General features: G+C 41.7%; 2 protein-coding genes across 6 annotated transcripts in view; one reads left to right on the top strand and one right to left on the bottom strand.

The window, feature by feature from the left end:
* Positions 1 to 858: 858 nt before the first annotated feature.
* ABCG8 (ATP binding cassette subfamily G member 8) lies at positions 859 to 15,634 on the bottom strand. Of its 3 annotated transcripts, none has more exons than XM_056356864.1 (13): positions 15,548 to 15,634; positions 14,054 to 14,158; positions 13,145 to 13,301; positions 10,930 to 11,168; positions 10,385 to 10,517; positions 8,451 to 8,720; positions 6,440 to 6,605; positions 6,260 to 6,352; positions 5,166 to 5,365; positions 4,969 to 5,045; positions 3,333 to 3,600; positions 2,665 to 2,792; positions 859 to 2,171 (listed from the first exon to the last, which is right to left on the bottom strand). In XM_056356864.1, the coding sequence occupies exons 1-13, from the start codon at positions 15,617 to 15,619 to the stop codon at positions 2,034 to 2,036; spliced, it is 2,046 nt and encodes a 681-aa protein (XP_056212839.1). In that variant the 5' UTR covers positions 15,620 to 15,634; the 3' UTR covers positions 859 to 2,033. The 3 variants fall into 3 exon arrangements, with proteins under 3 accessions (XP_056212839.1, XP_056212840.1, XP_056212841.1); XM_056356865.1 differs by having other exon boundaries at positions 2,054 to 2,171; positions 2,665 to 2,758; XM_056356866.1 differs by lacking the exon at positions 859 to 2,171 and having other exon boundaries at positions 2,282 to 2,758.
* Positions 15,635 to 15,740: 106 nt separating this feature from the next.
* The window catches only part of ABCG5 (ATP binding cassette subfamily G member 5), a 28,425-nt gene continuing 22,700 nt past the window's right edge, over positions 15,741 to 21,465 (top strand). The window contains exons 1-6 of one of the 3 annotated variants that reach the window (XM_056356869.1): positions 15,741 to 15,828; positions 16,857 to 16,978; positions 17,401 to 17,537; positions 17,756 to 17,854; positions 18,816 to 18,948; positions 20,309 to 20,448. In XM_056356869.1, coding sequence (XP_056212844.1) covers positions 16,957 to 16,978; positions 17,401 to 17,537; positions 17,756 to 17,854; positions 18,816 to 18,948; positions 20,309 to 20,448 — 531 coding nt within the window. In that variant the 5' untranslated portion in view covers positions 15,741 to 15,828; positions 16,857 to 16,956. Of the gene's footprint in view, positions 15,829 to 15,938; positions 16,190 to 16,856; positions 16,979 to 17,400; positions 17,538 to 17,755; positions 17,855 to 18,815; positions 18,949 to 20,308; positions 20,449 to 21,465 lie in introns of those variants that run through there. The other 2 variants (XM_056356867.1, XM_056356868.1) reach the window with 2 other exon arrangements.

Here is a 21,465-nt window from a genome sequence, read left to right as displayed (position 1 = left end):
TACATCTACCCTTGTCATAACACCACCTCTGAAACACTCACACCGTTTGGTCCTGCTGCATAATGTTAAGAGGGTGGAATTTTAAATTGAAAAAGGCTGTTTAAGTAATGTCAGCAGCCTGACTAATTTCACAAAAGGAAGGAAATTCAAAGTTAAGGCTATGGTATATTCTTATCTAGATGCCTGAAGATTTTTGTGCGTGACAATATGCCCCTAAAATTCAGAGCTGTCCCTTATGTCTTTTAATTTCTCCCATTGTGTCTCTTCCTTTTTTTATTAAACATCAAAGTGAATTCACAACAGAGAGTCAGCCTAGAATTTAATCCTCTAAATACCTTGAAAATAGAGGTTTAGACTAGAAGTACCAATATATACCCTTAAAACTTCAGCGTGATATAAAAGAGATTCTAATCACAACAGATCATTACAAAGAAGAGTAAACCACTTTAAAAAAATTAAGTGTCTTAAATATAATAAAAAGGAATAATTAAGACTCAAACAGGAAGCTGCTGTTCTGACAGTTTAATGATGCTGAATTGGACTGAAAGAATTGGTTTTGCCATTAAAAGGCAATGAAAATCTGATCATTTCAAAATGGCACTAGGATCAGATCAAGTGGTTTTTTTTTTTTCTTCAAAATCAAATGCAGCAGAACCAGAACGAAATTGTAGAATTCACCTCAGAAGAACCTTGGAGTGTTTTGGATTCCTTCTGCTGCCTGGGGCTGAAGCTGTTATTTTATCAGACTGGCTTAACATCTTCAGACTAGGGTCTTCCTGGGAATTTATTTACCACATGGCAATTGCGGAAAGTAATGTGGCAGTCTCAATTGCCAGATAGAATAATAAAACATTGATGTACTTTCATGCTTATTTATTAAAAATAATAATAAAGGAAGAGGGATTTACATAACAGTATCTGGGGCATTATAGCCGATTACACTAGGATTTTTCCACTGCATGCAACATGTAAGTAGACTCTGATGTACTTTGGGTCTGTGGGTATAAGCACAGAGGTACGCATCCAAACAGTTAAAATGAAGCAAGCTAATCCTATGCTCACAATGCCTGTACACCTAATTTGCACATGCACTTACCATGTCTGTGTGTGAATTAACAGCCATTCATTTACTGTTACTCATTTTCTAGGCATTTGTGTCTTATGGCTGAGCATAACTAGGTGCACAATTACAAGCTTTTCACAGATTGCATCATTAGATTTTTAATTACCAAAGGGTCTGTTTGGTATCTTCTACCTGAGAATCTTAGGAACCAAACTTGGCTCGTTGCTGTGATTTGTATTGCCACGGAGAAATACGTGATTATGGATTAGACGACCTTTAAAGGTCCCTTCCAACTGAAACTGTTTTCTGATACTATTCTAGTTATACTTTAAAAATAAATCCAAGAAGGTGCGATGTTTTTCTTTATTACCTGGTGAGTAAATACCCGTTTAGGGCATGAACAGCATCTAACTGGAACACAAAGGCAGAGCTTTAAACAGATAAGCAATTAGAAATGACACAGAATAGTTAACAGTTGGGTTTTCCATCTTTGTGTGTTGTCCTGGCGCATCAGTGAAACCTTCAGTGCTGCTTTCCTCTACACTGTTCTTACGAGTGCTGCATGTTATACATGCGACGGAAAGTAGCGTTCTGTGCGTGCCAGCCCTGCTCCGAATTCGGTATGTGATCGCCCTGTGTTCGAACGTGCCAGGCGAAAACATCAGCTTCTACAGTGTGGGCTGGGTCCTTACAAATCGGTGGCCCAAATCTCAGAATGTTTCAGGGTGTGAAGAACTCATAAGTGTCTTGTCACCTGTAAAATCCCAGTGTCCAACCAACCAACCAGCCCCCCAAACCTCCCCCCCCCCCAGGGCTGCAGTCAGTCCCAGTGCTGGAGTTCTGCTGCCACCCTGTGGCGGCCGCCCGCCTGCGCCCCGCCCGCCTGCCGGGGGACAGAAGCACCCGGGGGGTGTCCCTGGGGGCTGCCGGGGGCCGCCGCAACCTGCTGCCCCCTCTGCCTGGTCTGCTGTTACCAGTCTTGGCTTGATTTCTGCTTGATGAATCTCAGAGATAAGTAGTACAGAAGCAGGAAGCTGCAAACGATGCCAGCGAGGACCAGGTAGCTGACGTAGAGAGGGTGGGAGTTCAGGTCCAGAGCCTCGGTGACCTGTAACCGCAGAAAATGCAAAAAATGGACCCAAAATTATCCTGCTGCATCTGTGAAGTGTGTTTCACGTGTGAGCTCCCCTGGCCCCTGCTACTGGGTTTCCAGCTGCGTTTCTTTTTTTTACTGTGTTTACTGGGTTTCTTGCTTTCAGAGTGGTTCGATAGCTGGCGACAGCGATGCCGTGTCTGGTGGCTGCAGTATTTCAGAGGAATTCGGTTCAGCTTCTGAACAACTGTAGTTGGGGCTTGTGTAGAAAATGGTTGCCCTTTATTCTTTTCTTTTTTTTTTTTTTTTTTTTTTTCTTTCCACTAAAAATAAAGGCATAACAGGAGTAACTGCTATAGGGACAAATGTAAAATATACAGAGTGTAACATGATGTCACGTATTGGTTGCTAAATTTGAGGCCTACAACATCTACTTAAATCTACAGGCATATAACTAGCACTCTAATTGGTTATCAAATGTTTGTAAGAATTTTTATTAGTGACTTACAAGTTCCCCTGGTATTTGAAAAGTAGTATTTCCAACAGTCATTTCATATGTGAAGTCATTGAACTGGATTTGCATCGTGCTTTGAAAATTCCATCTGAGAAAAGAGATTTTGGAAACCCAAAATGGAACTGGGGAAAAAATGGCAGAAAGACAGACAGACATTGATACACATACACAAGACTTGAGACCTCAAAAACTGCTGTGTTGCTGCCAAACACAGCAGGTTTGTCTAATTTCTTGACAACCAGAGACTAAAAATATATAACAGTTCATTATCGGGCAAAATATACTTTATATTGTTACATGGAGATCAAAAATTAGGAGAGCGCTAGTATCTGTACCTTTCAAACTCCCAGTGTCAACTCTCACTGAACTCAGTCTTGATCTACTGAATATAGTTATCTTTGTTGAAAATTTTAGCAGCCATGTAAGAATCGAGCCTTTCACTAGTGCTTTTTTGACCAAACTTCTTGTTACCTCATTCTCAGGTGGAGAAACTGATGGGAAAGGAACACTCTGACTCCACCATCACCACCCAAAAGGTAATTGCAAAGGTAGGAATCAAGCTGAGTTTTCCCATACAGGACATGCTCAGCCTCACAACCACCGGTTGCTGATGAAAGCCATCGATGTTTCAGTTCAGAGGGATGGTGGGACATTTGTCTCACCTGTCCAGAGGCTTTCCAGGCTTATCACAAAACCACCGCTCAGGTAGAATGATGTGAAAAGGACGTTGCCAAAGAAGGCTGAGAGCTGTAATGTTGGCAGCAGTGCTGCCACCCAAAGTGCCATCGCGCGGGCACTGTACACAGCCAGCCACACCGAGAGTAAGTTCAGCAGAAAATGTTCTGGTTCAGGAACAAGGTTTGCTAGCCAGTAGATAGGAACCCCATAAATTATAACAAAAGCACAGTGTTCTGGGAGCTCCCCTAAAATCTGTTCAGGAAGAAAAAACAAACAGAACGGAAAAAAAAAAAAAAAAAAGAGAAGGAAGGAAGGAAGTTGAATAATAATTACAAAACCACCTGAGATACAGCTTAATGGACTTATGGACTGTTTATGGAAACTACAGGAGATGCTTCTTTAGAATGCAATCATCTCCCTGTCAGGTGTTGTCAGTGGAAACCAATTCACAACAGAAATCGAAATCCTCACTAGTTTTTTCTCCAGTTGTGACAATTCCTATGACTAATTGTTAATTTGAGAGGATTCTTGTTACAGGTGAGATGTCTTGTTTTGTTACAGTTTTGGTAGCTTCTAAGAATTTTCTTCACTTTTCCTCAGAACTGGTGTGCTTGATAGCAGTGATACAGTTACTGACTCATGGCAACTGCATGTTTTGTCCAAACTTGGTTGAACCTAGTGTGAGATCAAATTTGAGACAATTTTGGCCATTGGTCACTTCCCCACTTTGTCCCAAGGGCAGTCGGGTTAGTAACTATTTAAGTCATTGTAAAACTAAAACATGCTTAGGATTTTCTCAAATATCTAAAGATACCTATAGAGAGTATTATTTTCCCCAAAGAGGTTGCTACTATCCTCTACCACTAAGGCTGTAACAAATTACATCGATTTCTCTATGAATAACGTGCAAGTTTTGTGACACAAGGCAAAGAATATTTTTCTCTGGCAACCACTAATAAGCATTTAAAATCTTGTGCAGAAATGGAAACCTAAATTACAGATGCCATGGCAGGCAGAACTCATCTAACAGTGGCAACATCACAAAGAAGGGATTATTCTAAACCTTTTCAAAAAAAGAGAATGTAATTTTTTCAAAGTCCTACATTTATTTCCAGAAACTCTGGCTTTTTATGCATTTAATACAATTGTTTGTCTCTGACCAGTACAGGCCTAAACAACTACTGGAAATGTCACAGTTAGCATTTTATTATTTCTGTTTTACCTTTGCTTTAGTATTTTAATATGAGTATTTTGCTTTAAAGATCAAGTTGTAATCAAACTTTCAAAGATGCTTCAGTGAATGAAATATGCATGTAAAACTTTCGAAACCCTCAAATTTGAGTTGAGATTTCTCAAATTTTGGCCAAACAACCCAGTGAAAGATTCTTCTTTGGCTTTCCTGGGGTGGGGTGTCAGCCATGGCTCATGGCAATGGAGCTAAAGTAGTGTGAGGTTTAATCCATTAATGCCAAGAAAGCAAGAATGATAGCCTTAGCTGGCAGACACAGAAGAACAAAGTCTGATACGAATGTGAACGTTTTTACAACAAGGCTTTGGTTTGTTTGTGTTTTATAACGTTAAAGCCAGCTGTTGGTATTCCCTGGCAACAAAACCAATTACCTTAGCAAAGAAGTACGGGCTAACAGAGTACATTCCACCTTCCAAGTCATGATAAAGCATAGCTCTCTCTGAATGACCTGCAGGGTGCGAAGAAACAGGTTTGTTTCGTCCTAGGGTTGCATTAATAATTTTTTCACTGATTTAGGAATTTTCTGATTTTGATTGCTTGTAACATTTACAAGAAAACTGACACTTACATTTGGCAATAACATCCAAAATCACTGTGAATGGGATTAGTGCACCTATCATGTACAACAGGGCTGTTGTGTCACGAATAGAGAGTCTGGTTTTCTCATGGCCATAGTACAAAAATCCGATTAATAATGACATGAGAAGGGCCTCAAATCCATGGATTAATAACGTTGAAAGATCTCTGAAGTCATTGGAAACTTGACGACTAGGAAAACAGCGACATTGACCATAAGGTACAGTACTTACTAATGCTGGTAATATTCAGATGCGTTGTCCCAAATGCTCTGCTAAAATCAGTTTGTGGAACTTGCTGACTTTAAGTAGGACGGGAGGTGGGCTGTCTGTTTCTGTAAAGGATTTTGCCTAATCAAAGCTATTGAGCATCTGTAGCCGCCTAGTATTTCAGGTCTGAAATGCTGAAAGCTTGAAGAAAGGCAGCAGGGGTGGGACAGTTTGATTTCAGACACAGAAGCAATTACATCAGTAACAGAAGTCTCTCTGGTAAGGACCTGTAGCGTACACTAACAACAGCTGATACCAGTAGGGGTGTTCTACATGTATTAAACTAGTTGATCGTGTTTCTTTTGAGTACACATGCGTGAGACCCAACTGCAATACTCATCTATGCTGGCCATAATCAGTGAAGCCTCCTGGCTTCAAATGTGAGGCAGAGGTGTGAAGATGGCAATGCCTGAACCTACCGGGCGGCTGCCTGGGCTTGCTGAGGGTTGAATCACCACGCTTCACTTCAGTGTGGGTATCGGAATGGCAGTACCCAAATCTGTGACATGTGTTCCTGATTCTGGAGGCTTCTGCTGCTCCTGAAAGCCACGAGCTCCCAGTGATGCGAGCTGGAGCTGACTGTGTCTGGAAGGAGCCCTGGGGCAGGAAGGTGGGGCTGTACATCTGGCTGGCTGCTGTCCTGCTCAGGGGGCTGGGGTGAGCTGGTACAGCCCCATCTCCGATCTACGGCTTGCTCAGGCCTGAAACTAGCTCTGCACTTTCAGCATGCAGTCAGTTCTCATTTTGTGCTTTTTTCTTATGCTTTAAAATACAAATGGGCATGCTACATAACTGTTTATGTTAAAAATAAGGTTACCTTAATAATATAGTGAACTGCTTTAAGACTCCTGGTAACTGATCACTTGAATGGTGAGGCATGTTGATGGCCTCTTCTGAATTTAAATGGGACCTGCCCAAAAGAAAACAGAAAAAAACTCTGAAATCAGCACAGGCTGTAGCGGTTATTCCAGATCTGCTGTGTGGCGCTTTTCTTTACCTTTCTTTGCTGAATCTAGTTGCAACATTGTCTCCTTCAGTAACTTTCCATAAGAAATCATCAAAATCTTTGACTTTTTCTAGGAACAAGTTGGCAAGAGTATTTGCTCTTTCTTGGCTTTCCATCTCCTTTTCTGCAGTCTGTTTATCGATAGTGGTCAAGTCAACTGTAAGACATTATTTGACATGAGGCCACATGGTACAGATGTGAGAACTTTGTGAATCAGAGCATTTAGAATCAGAGGTTACTTTAGGTCATTAGTGAAGAACAGATTGTTAATGTGTATTTTGTCTTGGGAGATGTTTCTTACCTAGTCATTCAATGAATCACTGAGAGATTTCGTCAGTGCTTATTATAGTATTGTAAAACACTATTTCCAATTTATCTAAATTTAATATTGGCTTGGGAGGGGTGCTGACAATAAACACTTTGAATTCTCTTCCTGGCATGTAGGCATTTACAATCTGTTTTGTGACTTTAACTTAAATCATATGGGTTTTTTCTCCATCTGCAACATGGTAGTTACCATCTTCTTTTGTATCTTACAGAAGTGCCATAAACTTTACCTGATACTGAGAAAGCCCAACAATAATATTATCTAAGGGCAACATAGTAGCAACAACAATAATTGACTTAGCATTATTTTATGTACTTCACAAAATGAACGTTTTTTAAAAATCAAAACAAAAATAGTATTTTCCAATGCTGACCTTCAGCGTAGAGTGACAGTACCTGACATTTTGCAGATGCTTTCTGAGAGAACTACCGCTGCACATTTCATAACTCCTTACATTGGGCTGATCACCTCTGTTCAGCCACTCAGCAGGACTCATGAGAAATGAGTTGCAATCTGTGCTACCTCTTCCCTTCTGCCACGCTCTCCTGTTTCTGTCAGACACACAGCCAGCATTGGTGTGTTTCCATCAGGTGCTGCTTCTTGCTGTGGCGTCCTCTACCACTTCCACCTTCCTGCTCCCATATTTCTCTTCTCTTCCTGTGGGTACTGACTCCATGCATACTGCTGAATGACCTCCCTTTCTCATCCCTCCCCATCTTCATGTCCTAGGGGTTTGTCTCTGTAACCACAGGCTGTAGCTACAAGTTTCCCCAGAACTGCCTCATATTCTCCATTCCCTTACTGGGGTGCTGCAAGCCTTCCTCAAGGCTGCACTTGGCTGAGGACTGCTCTGAACCGTGGTGGTGACAAAGGTCTTTTTGCAGGGCTTGACACTGAGGTTAACTTCTGTTTATCTCTGCACAGCTGATATGAGCTGACACTGCTTGCCACATAGGCGCAGCCAAAGAGGTTACTCCAGAGCACTGAGGTTGGTGTCTGTACAAGGTTTCCTAGCCAACTTGAGTGCAAAGACCTAAGGGCTGGACATGAACCAGTCTCTGTGGCAAGAGACTACTGTCATTAGTTTAACAGGGCCAGGTTCCCTTTGCATGTTGGGAAAACCAGAAGGAGAACGGATTTGAAACCTTGTAGTTAATGTTCTTTGAGAAAAGGAATAAAAGAATTGCCGTTCTGGTTTTGGTTTTCTCCTTTCCAACGTGCTCCATTGGGCAGCACTCCTCTTTCCTGTTTAGTGTTCCAGGTGTGTGTTATTCTTTGTCCTGGGAAACTAGCTTCCTACGTTTCTTGACTCAGAAGTCAGAGAATGGGCTACAATTGATCAGTTCACCCATGTCTTTCCCAGTGAGGGTAAAAGTTTCAACTGGCTGGAATATGGGAATAAGCTTGCTAAACATGGGGAAGAGTTGCTACACCTGGCAGGGTTAGAAGGAAGATTATTTAAACTTGATTTTTGTTCATACCTCTTGTTTTTGTTATGTTTCCTGTACTGACAAATAAGGATCTTACTAAAAACTGAAGCTGCTGCAGTATTGATTCGAGTCAGTTATAAGGCATTTCTAAGAGTTATGGTCAATAAAAATCAATCTTAGCTGATACACTTATGAAAGCAAATGATTTCCAGCACCTTTTTTTATGTCAGTGCTTGATACTAACCATAGAAATCCGCAGGATTGCTGTACCTTGGGCAGGGATAGCCTAGTTCTGTGAAATATTGTACCATGTCTCTAGCTGTTCCACAATAGACAGTGACTCCAGAAGTCATCAGAAGAACTAAATCAAACAGTTGGAAGATATCTGACCGGGGCTGATGAAGTGAAAGAAGAACTAATCTGTTTCCTCTGGCCAGTCTGGATAACGTTATCACAAGGTTATGTGCAGTAAAACTGTCCAGTCCAGATGTGGGTTCATCAAGTATGAGTATTCCTGCCAAAGACAATAAGTTTAGCTGCGGAAAGCAGAATGTTTGATTTGGAAAATATATTCTAAGTGAGATATCTAGTGCATGAAATCTCACTGATATATTGCTTTTTTTTAAAGTCCAAAGTATATTTCATACCAGCATCACACAGTATTCCACAATGGCAGTTGCTTCCACTATCTTACTGAACGTGATGACCAAGAGTAATTATTTTAAACCTTATCTTGCTCCCACTGGAAACAAGAATTTTCTTTATTTTTCATTGGGATGCAGATTAAGGTTCCTTATTAAATGTACATTCTTCTCTGCAGTTTTGCACTGCCTGTACCAGTATCATGTACATGAATATTAATTAATACAGTAGTACTCAATTTGTATCCTGCCTACCAAAATGTTTTAATCTAAATGATTGATATTTAAACCTCTTGCATTGTTCCTGTGTAAATACTCACATGGTATTGATTTAGATAGTTCCTCCTCCTCCCAGCCTGTGCTCTATTTTGCACCTGTTTGCACATATATATGAGATATGCACGTCTGCATTTTTTTGTTTGCCTTGCAGTTGTTTGTTATAAACGTGAAAGTGTTTTATTACTTTGCAGTGCTTGTGTTATTATAGAACTCAGTGGCCTCAATCAGCACAAGGTAATGTCTGTATACAGACATGGTTTCTGTGTTGAGAGGCATAACACGTTTGAAACGTAAATAAAGATTTACTTATATTTCCTAGAACTAATTATTTTTCACTTTAGTACCAGCACATCTATTCCTGAGCACCACTTCTTACAAAAAAAGACTTCTGCTTTCCCCATAATTACAAAAACATAACTTCATACAAACAAAAAATTCTCAGATCCATTTCCCAGTGGAAGAGTTGATGCGAAATCTTGCTCAACAACCGGCTCAGCCAAGATTAGTAGTGGTTTTGATATATATAAGAGCATATAGGGGATTTGGTCCTGCAAAATCAGCTACGGATCTAGCCTCACATTTTGCTTCTACTGCAGACAATGGAAGTTTGTAGTTCATCTGTGGCATGAACCAGCTATGTCAGTGAGTTGCACAAGAGCACAACTGACTATACAGCCAAGGAAATGACCTTCCCTGTTAAAATTTCACATGTAAACAGGCTGTGTTGGAGAGGAAAGCAATTTTGATGTTATAATAGGCCAGCAGCCTTCCAAAATAACTTGTGGCATGCGGTCAGATGAAAAACAAACCTCATGCTTGTATGTACAAAGCAGAGCACTGCTGTGAGGGTGACTTCAGGCAACATTCAGTGGTCTGAGTGATGGTGGTTTTGGAGAGCAATGGGTGAAGGCTCCCAGGTGGGCTCTGCCTGGCTCTGTCACTGCTCTTTCATTAGCAAAGGTGACAAAAGTGAAAGCAGGTTGGCTGCTGAAGCACTCCATTTAAGAAATTATTACTGTAATAATTACAGTGTTATCTGTGATCAGCACTGATTTCAATTTAAGCAAATGGACCAGCATGTGGTTACTGTGTCTAACTGGTGCAAAACCTGTTAAGTGTCCCGAGTATGAACACCTCGAGCTGCTCCAGGGGCAACCGTCTATATGAATCTTACCTGAAAGCTCGTGTCTTCGTGTACTGACCCATTTCCCCCAGTGGTCTGTGGCTGGCACAAGGAAAGTGTCAGGGCTTTGCCTACCTGGGTTCCAGAGGAGCTGCACACCGATGCTCACCCGCCGCCTCTCACCTCCTGAAACACCACGGAGATACTTGTTCCCTACCCTGGTGTTTGCACACTGACGCAATCGTAGTTCTGCTATGACGTCTTCTACCTGAGGGGATCCGAAGGGTAACAGAGATAAAGCAAGAGTTTATTTGCACATTCATCCATAGATAAAGCTGAAAATACGATTGATGTGGTTAAAATTCATCTGATACATCAGTGGTAACTGAATGAGACACTTAAAAACAAATCTTCATTTTAGAGATAACGTTGAAAAAGACTCAGTGATCAGCAATTTAGTTCTTCTTTCAGCCTCTCATGCTTTCTCTAGATTGTCATTTTTTATGAGCTTTTGAACAATTGCTGGTTTCTGTCGTGAAAGAAGAAAAAGCGTTATAATTCATAATCTACATTAAAAAATGCCAGATTAGCTGTTCTGACTCCAAACACACAGGATCTCTTGGATAATTCCTGTCAGACACATTTTTGACAACTTTATTTTTTTGCAACAGCTTAATTACCCTTTTTTTCCTTTGCGAGTCTGAAAAAAACTTTGGAAGGCGCAGTTTGGCAACGAACAATAATGTTTCTCTGACAGTCAGGTGAGGGAGCAGTCGGTCATCCTGCCGCACATGTGCTATGCATTTCCTAACAAGCTGGGGAGTGCTGGGTTTGTTATTGATCATGATTTGACCGGACTTGATTTTGCCTCCATGGTCCCGGCAGGTTATTACATCAAGCAAGGATGTCTTTCCACCAGCTAGAAAAATTGAAATTGAAAATTAGATTAATTTCCAAGGAATCATTTTGAAAAGTGATTTAGTTACAGACAGAGGATAGAAGTTTTTGTTCTTTAACACCTTTTCCCCAATGCTTCCTGAACCTTTTCCAAACCACAGAGACAGAATGGTCTTGAAAGAAAACACCAACTATAAGCTCATGTTCAGGAAATCTCCTCTGGAATGGAATATGTGGCTTTAACCTTTGTCATTTCTCAACAGAATTGGGTAGTTGAGCATTGCAGATAGCACCATGAACTCAAGAAACGAGATCTCTTTGTCCTCCTGTTATCTGTCTTTCCCTTTGGAAACACAGGTGGAAGGTGGTGTCCTGTGCTGGCTGCAGGGCTGGTGCCTAAATGCTCGGCAAGAGCTTGCTTTGTAGAGGGAATTGTGAATTCAGAAACAGCAGCTGGAACAGCTGAGTGACTAAGGTGCTGAGTGATTATACAAGCAATAAGAATCTTAACAATGACTGAAATAAAAATTATTATGACTGAAATAAGACAAAAAGTAATTTAAATAATTAGGAAAAGCTGGCTCATACTCAGAGGTAAGAAAAGTAAAACAATGAAAACAACACCTGCTTTGGAATTAAATAGCAAATGAATTTTTCTTTTTTGCTGTGTGATACTGTATGTAAACACACAGAGCTCTCTTATTATGATTAGATGTCATTTATTTCTAGTCTCCCTGTTGAAAGATTAACTCCACACCTGTTTCTTAATATATACATTTTAAAAAAGAAACCCATCCATCTGTAAACCACGTATTGCTCTATTTAAGAGTGACATATTGATTGCCATTGACAATGTGAAACCCATCAGCAGTTTAATCCATTTTCCTAAGGCATTTGATGAAAAAGATGATAAACAGCTTTTAGAAATAGTTTGACTAGTTTGCTGAAAGGGGTTTGTGCTCAGTGTATGTTACCTTACAAAGGTGCTATATCTATAACTCAATATGTTATTTCATCACAAGATTTTCCTTTTATTATTGAGAGAATTTCTAAGGTACAACTTCAATTACATTAAGGATATGCACTAAGAAAAAATTCCCATGGCAATGGGGGAAAAAAAATGTCTTTTGTAGAAATAAAGTTAAAAACTTCTTTGGCAAATATGCCTTGCCTTCGAGAGAGAGCTTCTTCACTGAATCACAGAGCTAACCTGATGTAAGTGGGGACGCAGCATGGGGGTGTTTACGTCCAAAGTATGAGTACTTTTTGCTGCAGTTTAACAGGTCATGTGTCTACTTCTTCCCCCCCCCTAGATGAGCTTAGACTGAGCTAACCACATGGGGTAAGCTCTTTCTCCATTAGTCAGCCTCACCCTGGAGAAAATTAATGCAGTCCTACCAGAAAATGCCAAAAAAAAAAAGAAAAAAAAAAAAGAGAGAGAGGTAAGAAAGCAGAGACCCATTTGGCATAAAGCCAAACAGAAGAGGAGCTATCTCTTCTTCTCCGTAAGTTTCTTTTAATTAAATCCCAATGCAGTGGTTTATCCTATTAAAATTGTTTCAGTCTGAAGGGAATTTCTGGTTATGCTTATGCAAGTTACTGCTGACTTTCTTACAGGGTCTGGCCTCATTTGTCTGCTGTGTTACTGCATAAGGTCTGCAATTGGCCTGGTTTGAATCTGAGCCATGAAGCTGATTCATGCACAGCAGAACTGGGACTGCAGGTCACAGTTATAACCATACCCCACTACAACTCAGGAAACAACTACCAAATGTGTACCAGTCATAACAAAATTGGTTTTGAAAGTAAATGTTATTTTTTTCTCCCCAGTCTCATTCTTTGTTTCCTCATACATTTTAAAGAGTGTATGTAAGTGACACATTTCCAATAGTTGCTTCTTAACCAGATTTTACCATTCAAAAGACTGCAGGTTATTGCTCTTGGCTGTGTATGTTTTATCTGAAAGTTGCTCAAATAATGAAATTTTTTTGTTCTTACCAGTGCTTCCTATAATAGCTAGCATCTGACCACTTTGAACTTTTAAATTCAGATTCTGGATTATTGACACATGAGAATGGGGATCTGATTTCCATGTCCAGGGCATTTTCATGTGCGCAAGGTTTTCATACCAGGGAATCTGGGATGCTGTGTTAACCTAACAAAGAAAGAAACAAGTCCCTTCGATTCAAAGAATAAACTATTTAGCGATAAATACCTTCAAAGTTATGATGTTAGAAGCAGAGTATATATTAAAATATTGTTAATGTCCAGAAATACATGGGGAAAAAAGTTCTTTTGCAGCCAAGTATGGTTTCCATGCTTTGCTGCTTTTTCTATTAATCACTAAAGCCATCTCTGTCCTCTGTTACTTTAGTAATTTATTGCTATTGTAGTTTTTAAATGTTTAAATTTTGTAATATAATTTGAAGTTAGACAAAACTGAAAATTGTGAAATCTACTTCAGATGCCGTGGTGGCACAAAGCAAGATGAAAAATTTCACTGGTTCCCTGAAATCCTCCTTCTTAGTCATCCTTTCGTTGTCTCCTTCCACATACTCATTCTTGTCAGCAAGGGCTCCCACCATCCCTAGCTGGACAGAAAGTCCCTCTGCCCCAGCTCTCAGAGGAATAATTTGGCTCAAGACTAAGAAAAAACAGAGCCTAGAAACAGATGCCTTTCCCTGTCTTATCCCCCAGCTTTACTAGATATATTTACAACGGAAGGCTTAGCCTGTTGTCAGTATTGCAGCCAAAATCATGATTCTGCTCACAAAACTGTGTATTTCACTGTGTGAACTCTGGTTGTGAACTTCAGCTTTGTTCGGCTTTTAAAATAGCTTGCATATAGAAACAGGAGTTGCTGGGTATGCTCCCTGCTGAAGGAGGTATATAAATTACAACTTTTACCTGGTAGTTGAGTTCTTTGACCTCGAGAACATTTGATTTTCCACTGTATGTGAAATACAGGCTGTTATCTTCTTCAGAGCAAAAAATAGTATCCTGGGCATTGGTCTGGAAAAGTTATTAGGTTAATTACCATAGTTAATTACAATACCTGAAGTGCTGTTAAAATTTGCGTTCAGAAAAGGTGAACCACAAAGGGAAAGATATTCTATGGGATATAACAGTATTGTTGATGAGTTACAGTAGTGCAAAAGCCTGAAGGGTTGAAATGAGTTATCTGTTAATCAGCGTGAAATGTACTTTGTTCTAGCAGCATATACGAGGGCCAAACATGCTGTGCTATGCTCTGTTTGCTTTCAGTTTAAATGAAATCACTTTCAAAATGGAGATACATGTCATGCCACTAGAAAGAGGTTGGTCTCTTTCTGTTTTTGAGGAAAAAAAGTACTGTCTCAACAATGTTGGTCTACTGGATCAAAATGGCACATATTTAAGTTTATAAGTTATGGCAGCTAAAACTTAAGGTTCACTGAAAGTAAGTTCATTATTGAATTCCACAGGGACTCGTTAACTTGGAGGCTTTGCGAACAAGTAGGTGTGCAACCGCAAGCACAGTCTTTTTTTCTCTTTTTTTAAATTCACAGTGCTGTCAACTGGAACTTTGTGTTCTGAGATACCAGTTAAAATAACAGACTCTCTACTTGGCTTGGTTAATCTTCTGCATATAGCTGCGATTACGAAGTCTTTGTTGAGGCAGCTTTCTGGCTTTGGGTTTAATTCTGTGCGTACATCTGTAGCTTTTACTCCAGACAGCCACATCTCTCACACAGCCTTGTGCTTTTCCTACGAGTCGGGCTCATACCCTAGCCAAGGCAAACGTACCTGTTCCCTGTGTAGCAGACTCTACCCATGCCTGTGGTATCTTTGGCAGATGGTGACCACAGTTCTTGTGTACACCTCCCACCCTCACAGCAAACGAGGCTGATTAACCTTTTCAGCCTAGATACACCCCAGAAAGCAACTTGACGCTAAGCAGCCTGAAAAGCCATGTTAAAGCCTTCCAAACTCCCCCCACTGCCAAAGCACTCTACGCTCTTGCTTAATTTGAACTTAATTTTTAAAAAAGCAGGTGCTCCGCAGCAAACAGGGGCAGCCAGTTTTACAGCCCAAAGGCACATTTTGGGAAAGCCCGTCCCAGTGCTCAGGGACTTTCTGCTCCGTGCATGTCTTTGAGGGTGCCCTCCCTCAGCTCCGCTGCCGCGGCATCTGAGCACAGTTTGTGTGGCACCAGGGTCCCTGGGGGTGAGGGTGCCTCGGGTCCCCATTGCGGAGCGGGAGGAGGGCTGGAACGAGGAGCAGGGCTTGCTGCCTGCGAACGCGCAGTCGGCAGGCTGGTCGCCCGCCTCCACCAGCTCCTCCGCCAGCTCCGGGCAGCTCTGCGGCTGCGGGTGGCTGAGCCCGGCGGGTCCCCCCCTGCTCCCCACAGGTCTCACTCACCGGCAAGCCCTCGTGTGCCACCTGGCTCCAGCCGGCACCGTCCAGAGAGAGGTTTTCAGTGGCTTCCTTCATGCTGGTGGCGCAAGGTCTCGTTCTCTGCGGTGGTTTGACTCTTGGCTCTTTGAAAGCTGCGGGAATCCTCTTGGTTTTGAGTTCAGGGCCCTCCAGGTGCCTTCGCTGCAGCCCCGTTTCCCCCGGTGTGCTGTGCCTCTGCAGCTGGTGTGACCCCGCGGACAGGGAAATACTCCCCTCCTCTGGGACTGCAACAGCTCGGGCTAAAGGTACATCAGATAGTGGCTTCAGCTAATTGCCTGTCAGTTGTTCTCGGGGGGGAAAAAAGGAAGAGGAGTCCCTCTGTTTTCTTTTAGGCACTTGCCCAGCTGGGTGGTGAGTGCCAGGGCCAGCGACCTGCTCCGACCCGGGCCCTGCTGGCTGCCGGGGGAGGCATGGTGGTGGTGGCGGCACCAGGCCCCTGGCCAGCAGCGTGAGGGAGGGAGCCTGTGGGTCCCAGCACCGGAGGATGGCGGGCAGAGTGTCTGCCACCCCGGAGGGCAGCGGCAGCGGTGGGCAGGCAGGCCAGGCGAGGGCCGCGGCGCAGCCCCCCGACAGCATCAGTGTCCGGGGTGTCTCCTACACCATCAGGTAGGGCTGGGGAGGGCGGCGCGGTGAGCCCTGCCCGGCAGGAGCTGCTCTGAGCCCAGGGACCGAGGGCAGAGGGGCCGGGGCGGTGGGCTGTGGGTTGGCTTCAGCCCAGGAAAGCAGGAGGGACGTTGCCAAGCCACCCGCCTCATGGTGCTGGGCTGCCCACCGCAGGGGTAGGGTACACGGCTTGAGGGGGTCGGGGCCAGTCTGGCCCCCAGAGGGTCCAACGGTTCTTCACACATCTCTGAAGGAAATGCTTTAGGGGAGATTCCCAAAGATTGTGCCCTTTCCCACCGCCTCGCTTGCTGCTGCCAGAAGGGCGATGGGAGGCCCTAAGGAAATGGTCAGGGGGGTTAATGGCTGGCAAACGTCAACAACGAGCAAAGGTCCATTTGTTTCCACTTTTGGTTGTAGTCCGAAAGCCTCGTAGCAGTCATTCTGAAAAATCCATTCAGAATTCATTTTATCTTCCAGATAATGCTAAAGCCTGAGGGGGATGAGGGGGTGAAGGCTGATTGATTTCCCCCCCCCTCCCCCCCGCCCCATATTTTAAAATCTTTGCAGGCTCTCATCCCACATGATGCAAGTCGCTACAAACCATTTGCTTGCTCTATACAAAAGTTTTAAGTCTTCTCTATTTAATCTTTTTTGATGTTTGTGTTCCAAGAGAGCGTGTTGGCCCATGGTGGAACTTTTCTTTGTATCATAAAAAATGGACCCGGCAAATACTTAAGGATGTTTCATTTCACATAGAGAGTGGCCAGATTATGGGGATTTTAGGAAATTCTGGTAAGTTATTCCAATACTTTAAAAGACATAAGATCAGAGTTAATACCAGTGACTTCCACAGTGGTATGAATGTGACTGAGGTCTGTGTTTTAAATAATGAAATTGCAGCTGATTTTAACCTTTGCTTGGTTTTCAGAGTTCAATCTTCTGTCATTTAACTAACAATTACAACTTCAATAAAAGATAAGGTTGCTTCTAAACCAAAATGTTTCAGTATGAAGTGTGAATTTGTATGAATTAAATGCTTATTTACGCACATTCTAAGTTTCCCATTTAATTCCCCTTAACTGCATTTTCAGGACCTATTGTTACTAAGAAAAATAATACTTTCTTCTTTTCGTATGTCTCCATCAAAGTGAGGGTACTACTCTTGAAATCCTAGAATTCATCTCATCACATGATTAATTTATTTTGTTTGAAAGGATCTGGGAAAACCACACTTCTGGATGCAATATCCGGAAGACTGGGACATAAAGACAACTTCTTTGGTGAAGTGTATGTGAACGGACGTCAGCTGAAGAAGGAACAGTTTAGAGACTGCTTCTCTTATGTGCCCCAGGTTGATCTCTACACTTATTTTTGTGTACTGTGCTTCCTCTCATGTAAAGAAAGTAAAGTTGCTAGTGTAATGGGGTAATGTAATCTGACTATGAATTTACTAATAAAATTGGTACGAAGCAGTTAATAAATCCTATGAATGAATGGATGGAAGTTGTGTGAGCAAGATCTTAATTACTACAGGGCTAACTCCTCCTTCCTTGTCACTTTTTTTTTCAGAGTGACACTTTGTTAAGCTTCCTCACCATACAAGAGTCTCTGACATACACCGCTTTACTAACTCTTCAGAAATGCTCCAACAACTTAATCAACAAGAAGGTCTGTATTTTATCATCTTCCACCAGAAAGGCAGACATGATGTCATGTAATGCTTTCACCAGCAGCACTTTCCATCCCTGGTTGTGTTTTACTTTTATAAGGTTTTGTAATCCTCATTCTGCAGATGGGGAGAAATCTTCCTGCTGAGGAGTAGGACACAAGGTCTCTGATGTGCCCCGCCTCTTCAAGGGGCTTGTGCTGATGCCCCAGGGACAAAACTCTCCCACCCAAAGCTGCAGCAGTTACTCCTGCAGGAGATGCTGCTCTTGGTACTCCTTGATATCAGTTCCCCTTCGCCAGCTGGGAAACCCAGTTCTCTGGGGTGTTTGGGGCCATGTGCGCTGGCAAGTCTCTTGGACAGCAGAAATGACTTTGACACTGTCTCCTGTAGGACATCTCTCAGTAACCAGAACAGCTCCAAAAAATACTGGTCTAATAAGTACCCTACCAAGCTACTTTCTTGATAAAATAGGTGTGTTTCAGATCTGGTTTTGCCCGCTGTTGAGAGTAAAGATTGGATATTCCTGACCTAAGGCTCTTGCTCTCTGTCTTCTCTCCTCACCTGTCTTCCACTCGGTATTTTACAATTCTGCAGAATTGACGTACGTTTCTGCTTCTTTATTTTGGAAGCCAGACCAGTACATTATGCTTCATATCTTAACTTCTAGTCCCACCTCTGAACTGTTCATCTCTTAACATCAACTGAAGCTGAAAGTCTACTCATTTCAGAATACATGAAAATAAAAATTTAAAAATAGTAATTATAATATATAATAGCAATTATAATATATTAAAAATAATAAAATAGAAATGAGGCCAGATAGCTTTCAGTGGATGCAAGTGGCATATTGGAAAAGCCATAGCTTAAAATTATGTCTTTTTTTCTTTCATTTTTTCATTTTGCACACAGATGTCTGAAATGGACTGTGTTTAGTCTTTCTAAATTGTAATTATCTTTTAGGTAGATGCGGTTATGGCTGAGCTGAGTCTCAGCCACATTGCTGACAAAGTCATTGGAAGTCGTAATTTTGTAGGAATATCTGGGGGTGAGAGGCGTCGTGTTTCAATTGCAGCCCAGCTATTACAAAATCCCAGTAAGTACCACTGCATGGATTTTCAAAATAAAACAAAGCAATGTCACTTTGTGCTCCTACCATGGGCCTCCATAAACCACTTTAAAATACAAAAACATTTATATTCTGTAATTCAGCAAAAGCTAGTCTAGTAATGACAGAAAAGCACTAACAGTAACTCAGGATTGCCACTAATCTACTACTTGATCTCAGAAAGTAGACAATTTTAAAATCTCAGGGAGTGAACATAGGTTTAGACTTGCATTTATCCATTTTAAATCTTTGTGGGCTTGCCCTTCCTGTGTATGAAATGTTGATTGTGGCCTGTTCGTATTTTTTGAGTGTATTAGAGCCATTCATATAAAGCATTGAGCCTTGTAGTGAAGTAGCTGTCATTTAGCCATGTATGTGTGAGCGCCACGTACCTTCTAGAGCCAAAAATATTCCACAGAATTTTGGTAAACCAAAGCAGACTAACTAGAACAATTAGCCATGGGAAACAGCACTTAAATTCTGTCCGTTTTGAGATAGTTTCTTCAAGGTGCCAGAATCGTATGGAGCGAATGTATGGCATGCATTTGTTGGATTCTGGAGTCCTCATGGTAGTGCAGATGTGCTAGACCTGGTTACCAGGCAGGAAGGAGCATTTAAATAAGTGAAGTGTATCACTGCTACTGTGACTCCTGGAGAGTTCATTGGGTGTAGCTGTTGCTCATTAAGTTCACTAAACTCTATAGTAAACACTGTAGTAATTCTGTGTAGATAAACCTATAGAGAAAGTTTTCCGCCCCCTTGGTCCTGGTTAAGGTTTAACTGCCCTCTTCCATGCTGTGACTTATCTATGTAAAAATAATGGATTTTACTAACTTTTACCCTTCCATGTGCAATAAAATAACGAAGAAAATGTAGTGTACACACACACAAATCTGTGGAATTACATATGCTGTATTTTAATAAGACTTAGTTGTTCATAACAAATTCTGTGTGTACATATAGATTTAATTCAAGTTACAACTTCTAGCTAATTATGTCAGTTATATTTACATTTGTAATTATCATTATTGTTCTTAGAAGCAGATGTATACATGAAATGTATTTTGGTAATTTTCAGATTTCACCTGAACTTAGAAAAAAATTATTATACTCTGATCTTGTAGTTGTGTTTTATGTTCATATTCTAGTCATTGAAACTGAACCACTAAAGGTAACTAAACCTGAAAGATCACATCATGGCAATATCAATGCATGTTCTGCTTTACATGTGGAACTTCAAATGTAAAGAAATTTCTACACTATTTGCCAAATTAGCTGGAAAGGCAGAATCTATAACATTTGCTCCCCCATTACCTGCGTTTTAATGTTATTCCTTGTCATTTCACAGAGGTCATGTTACTAGATGAACCAACGACAGGGCTGGACTGCCTGACTGCAAACCAGATTGTCTCGCTTCTCTCAGAGCTTGCACACAGAGACAGGATTGTGATTATTACAATTCATCAGCCTCGCTCAGAACTCTTCAGGGTGAATGATGTCTAATCACTATTTGATTTTCTTTCCCAGGCTTTCTAGTAGGATAAAAGTGCAAGATCCAGTATAGTTGCCTTCAAAGGCTCCCTTCCTTCCACCCTGCATATATAGAGGCTTGTCTTGAACTTCATAGCTCTGGCCTTCTGCCAGTCACAGGACACTTTGGGACACATACTGTCCTGTGAAAACAGTACGTACACTGCCTGTGTGCCTAATGTTTGCATTATGCAGCTTCCCAATTCAGAAACACTGGGAGAAGATGTGTAAATCTCCCATGTGCGCAGGCACTGTAAATACGAGCACTTTATTTATCTTTACATATTTATATTTCACTAACACTTGCCATTTGAGACAGATAAAGCCATGATTTAGAATGGAAAGGAAAAAAAAAATCATCTTTTTTTCTTTTTTGTGTCAAGCGATGTGAGTATACCTTGGTCACGTGGTGAGGCAGGCCTGCCTTGGAGGGCTTGTGCTAGGGAAAGCATTTGTGCCTTCCCATCACTGTTTCACACTTTGCTCTTCTGACACATCCACCACCCACCACGTGACTGCAAGGCACATCTTCAGTGGCAGACTGAATTGAGTCGAAGTGGTCATGAAGCCAGAGGCGAGTGACTGTGCTCTTCTGGACTGAAAGCAGTCTTGGTGCCTTGGGGACATGGATTGATCACAGCTGGTGTGAACCCTGCCCTGGCACATGTTCACCCAAAGAGCAGTGCTCTTAAAGTCCTTAAGCACTTCGGGTTAATCTTCCCAACAATTTGGGGACTTTATGGACTGGGGCTATTAAGCACCAAAGGAGGGCAGTCAGTAAGGGAAGGTGCATTAGAAGTGACGTCAAGAGGCCACAGCTCCCCTTTTTGTTTGTGAATTACCTCTGTATGCTGCTGTCACTGACAGTTTTGAGAACTACCAGTTTTAAGTGCTTAAAGATGTGTCATCTTGCATAACCACTGAGAGAAGTGAAAGAAAGGACAAACTAACTTTGAGAGAAATATACTGAGGAAG

Source organism: Falco biarmicus, chromosome 12 (genome assembly GCF_023638135.1).
Source record: "Falco biarmicus isolate bFalBia1 chromosome 12, bFalBia1.pri, whole genome shotgun sequence".
Taxonomy (NCBI): Eukaryota; Metazoa; Chordata; class Aves; order Falconiformes; family Falconidae; genus Falco; species Falco biarmicus.
Note: the sequence above shows the minus strand (reverse complement) of the source record. Positions and strands in the feature narration are given on the sequence as shown.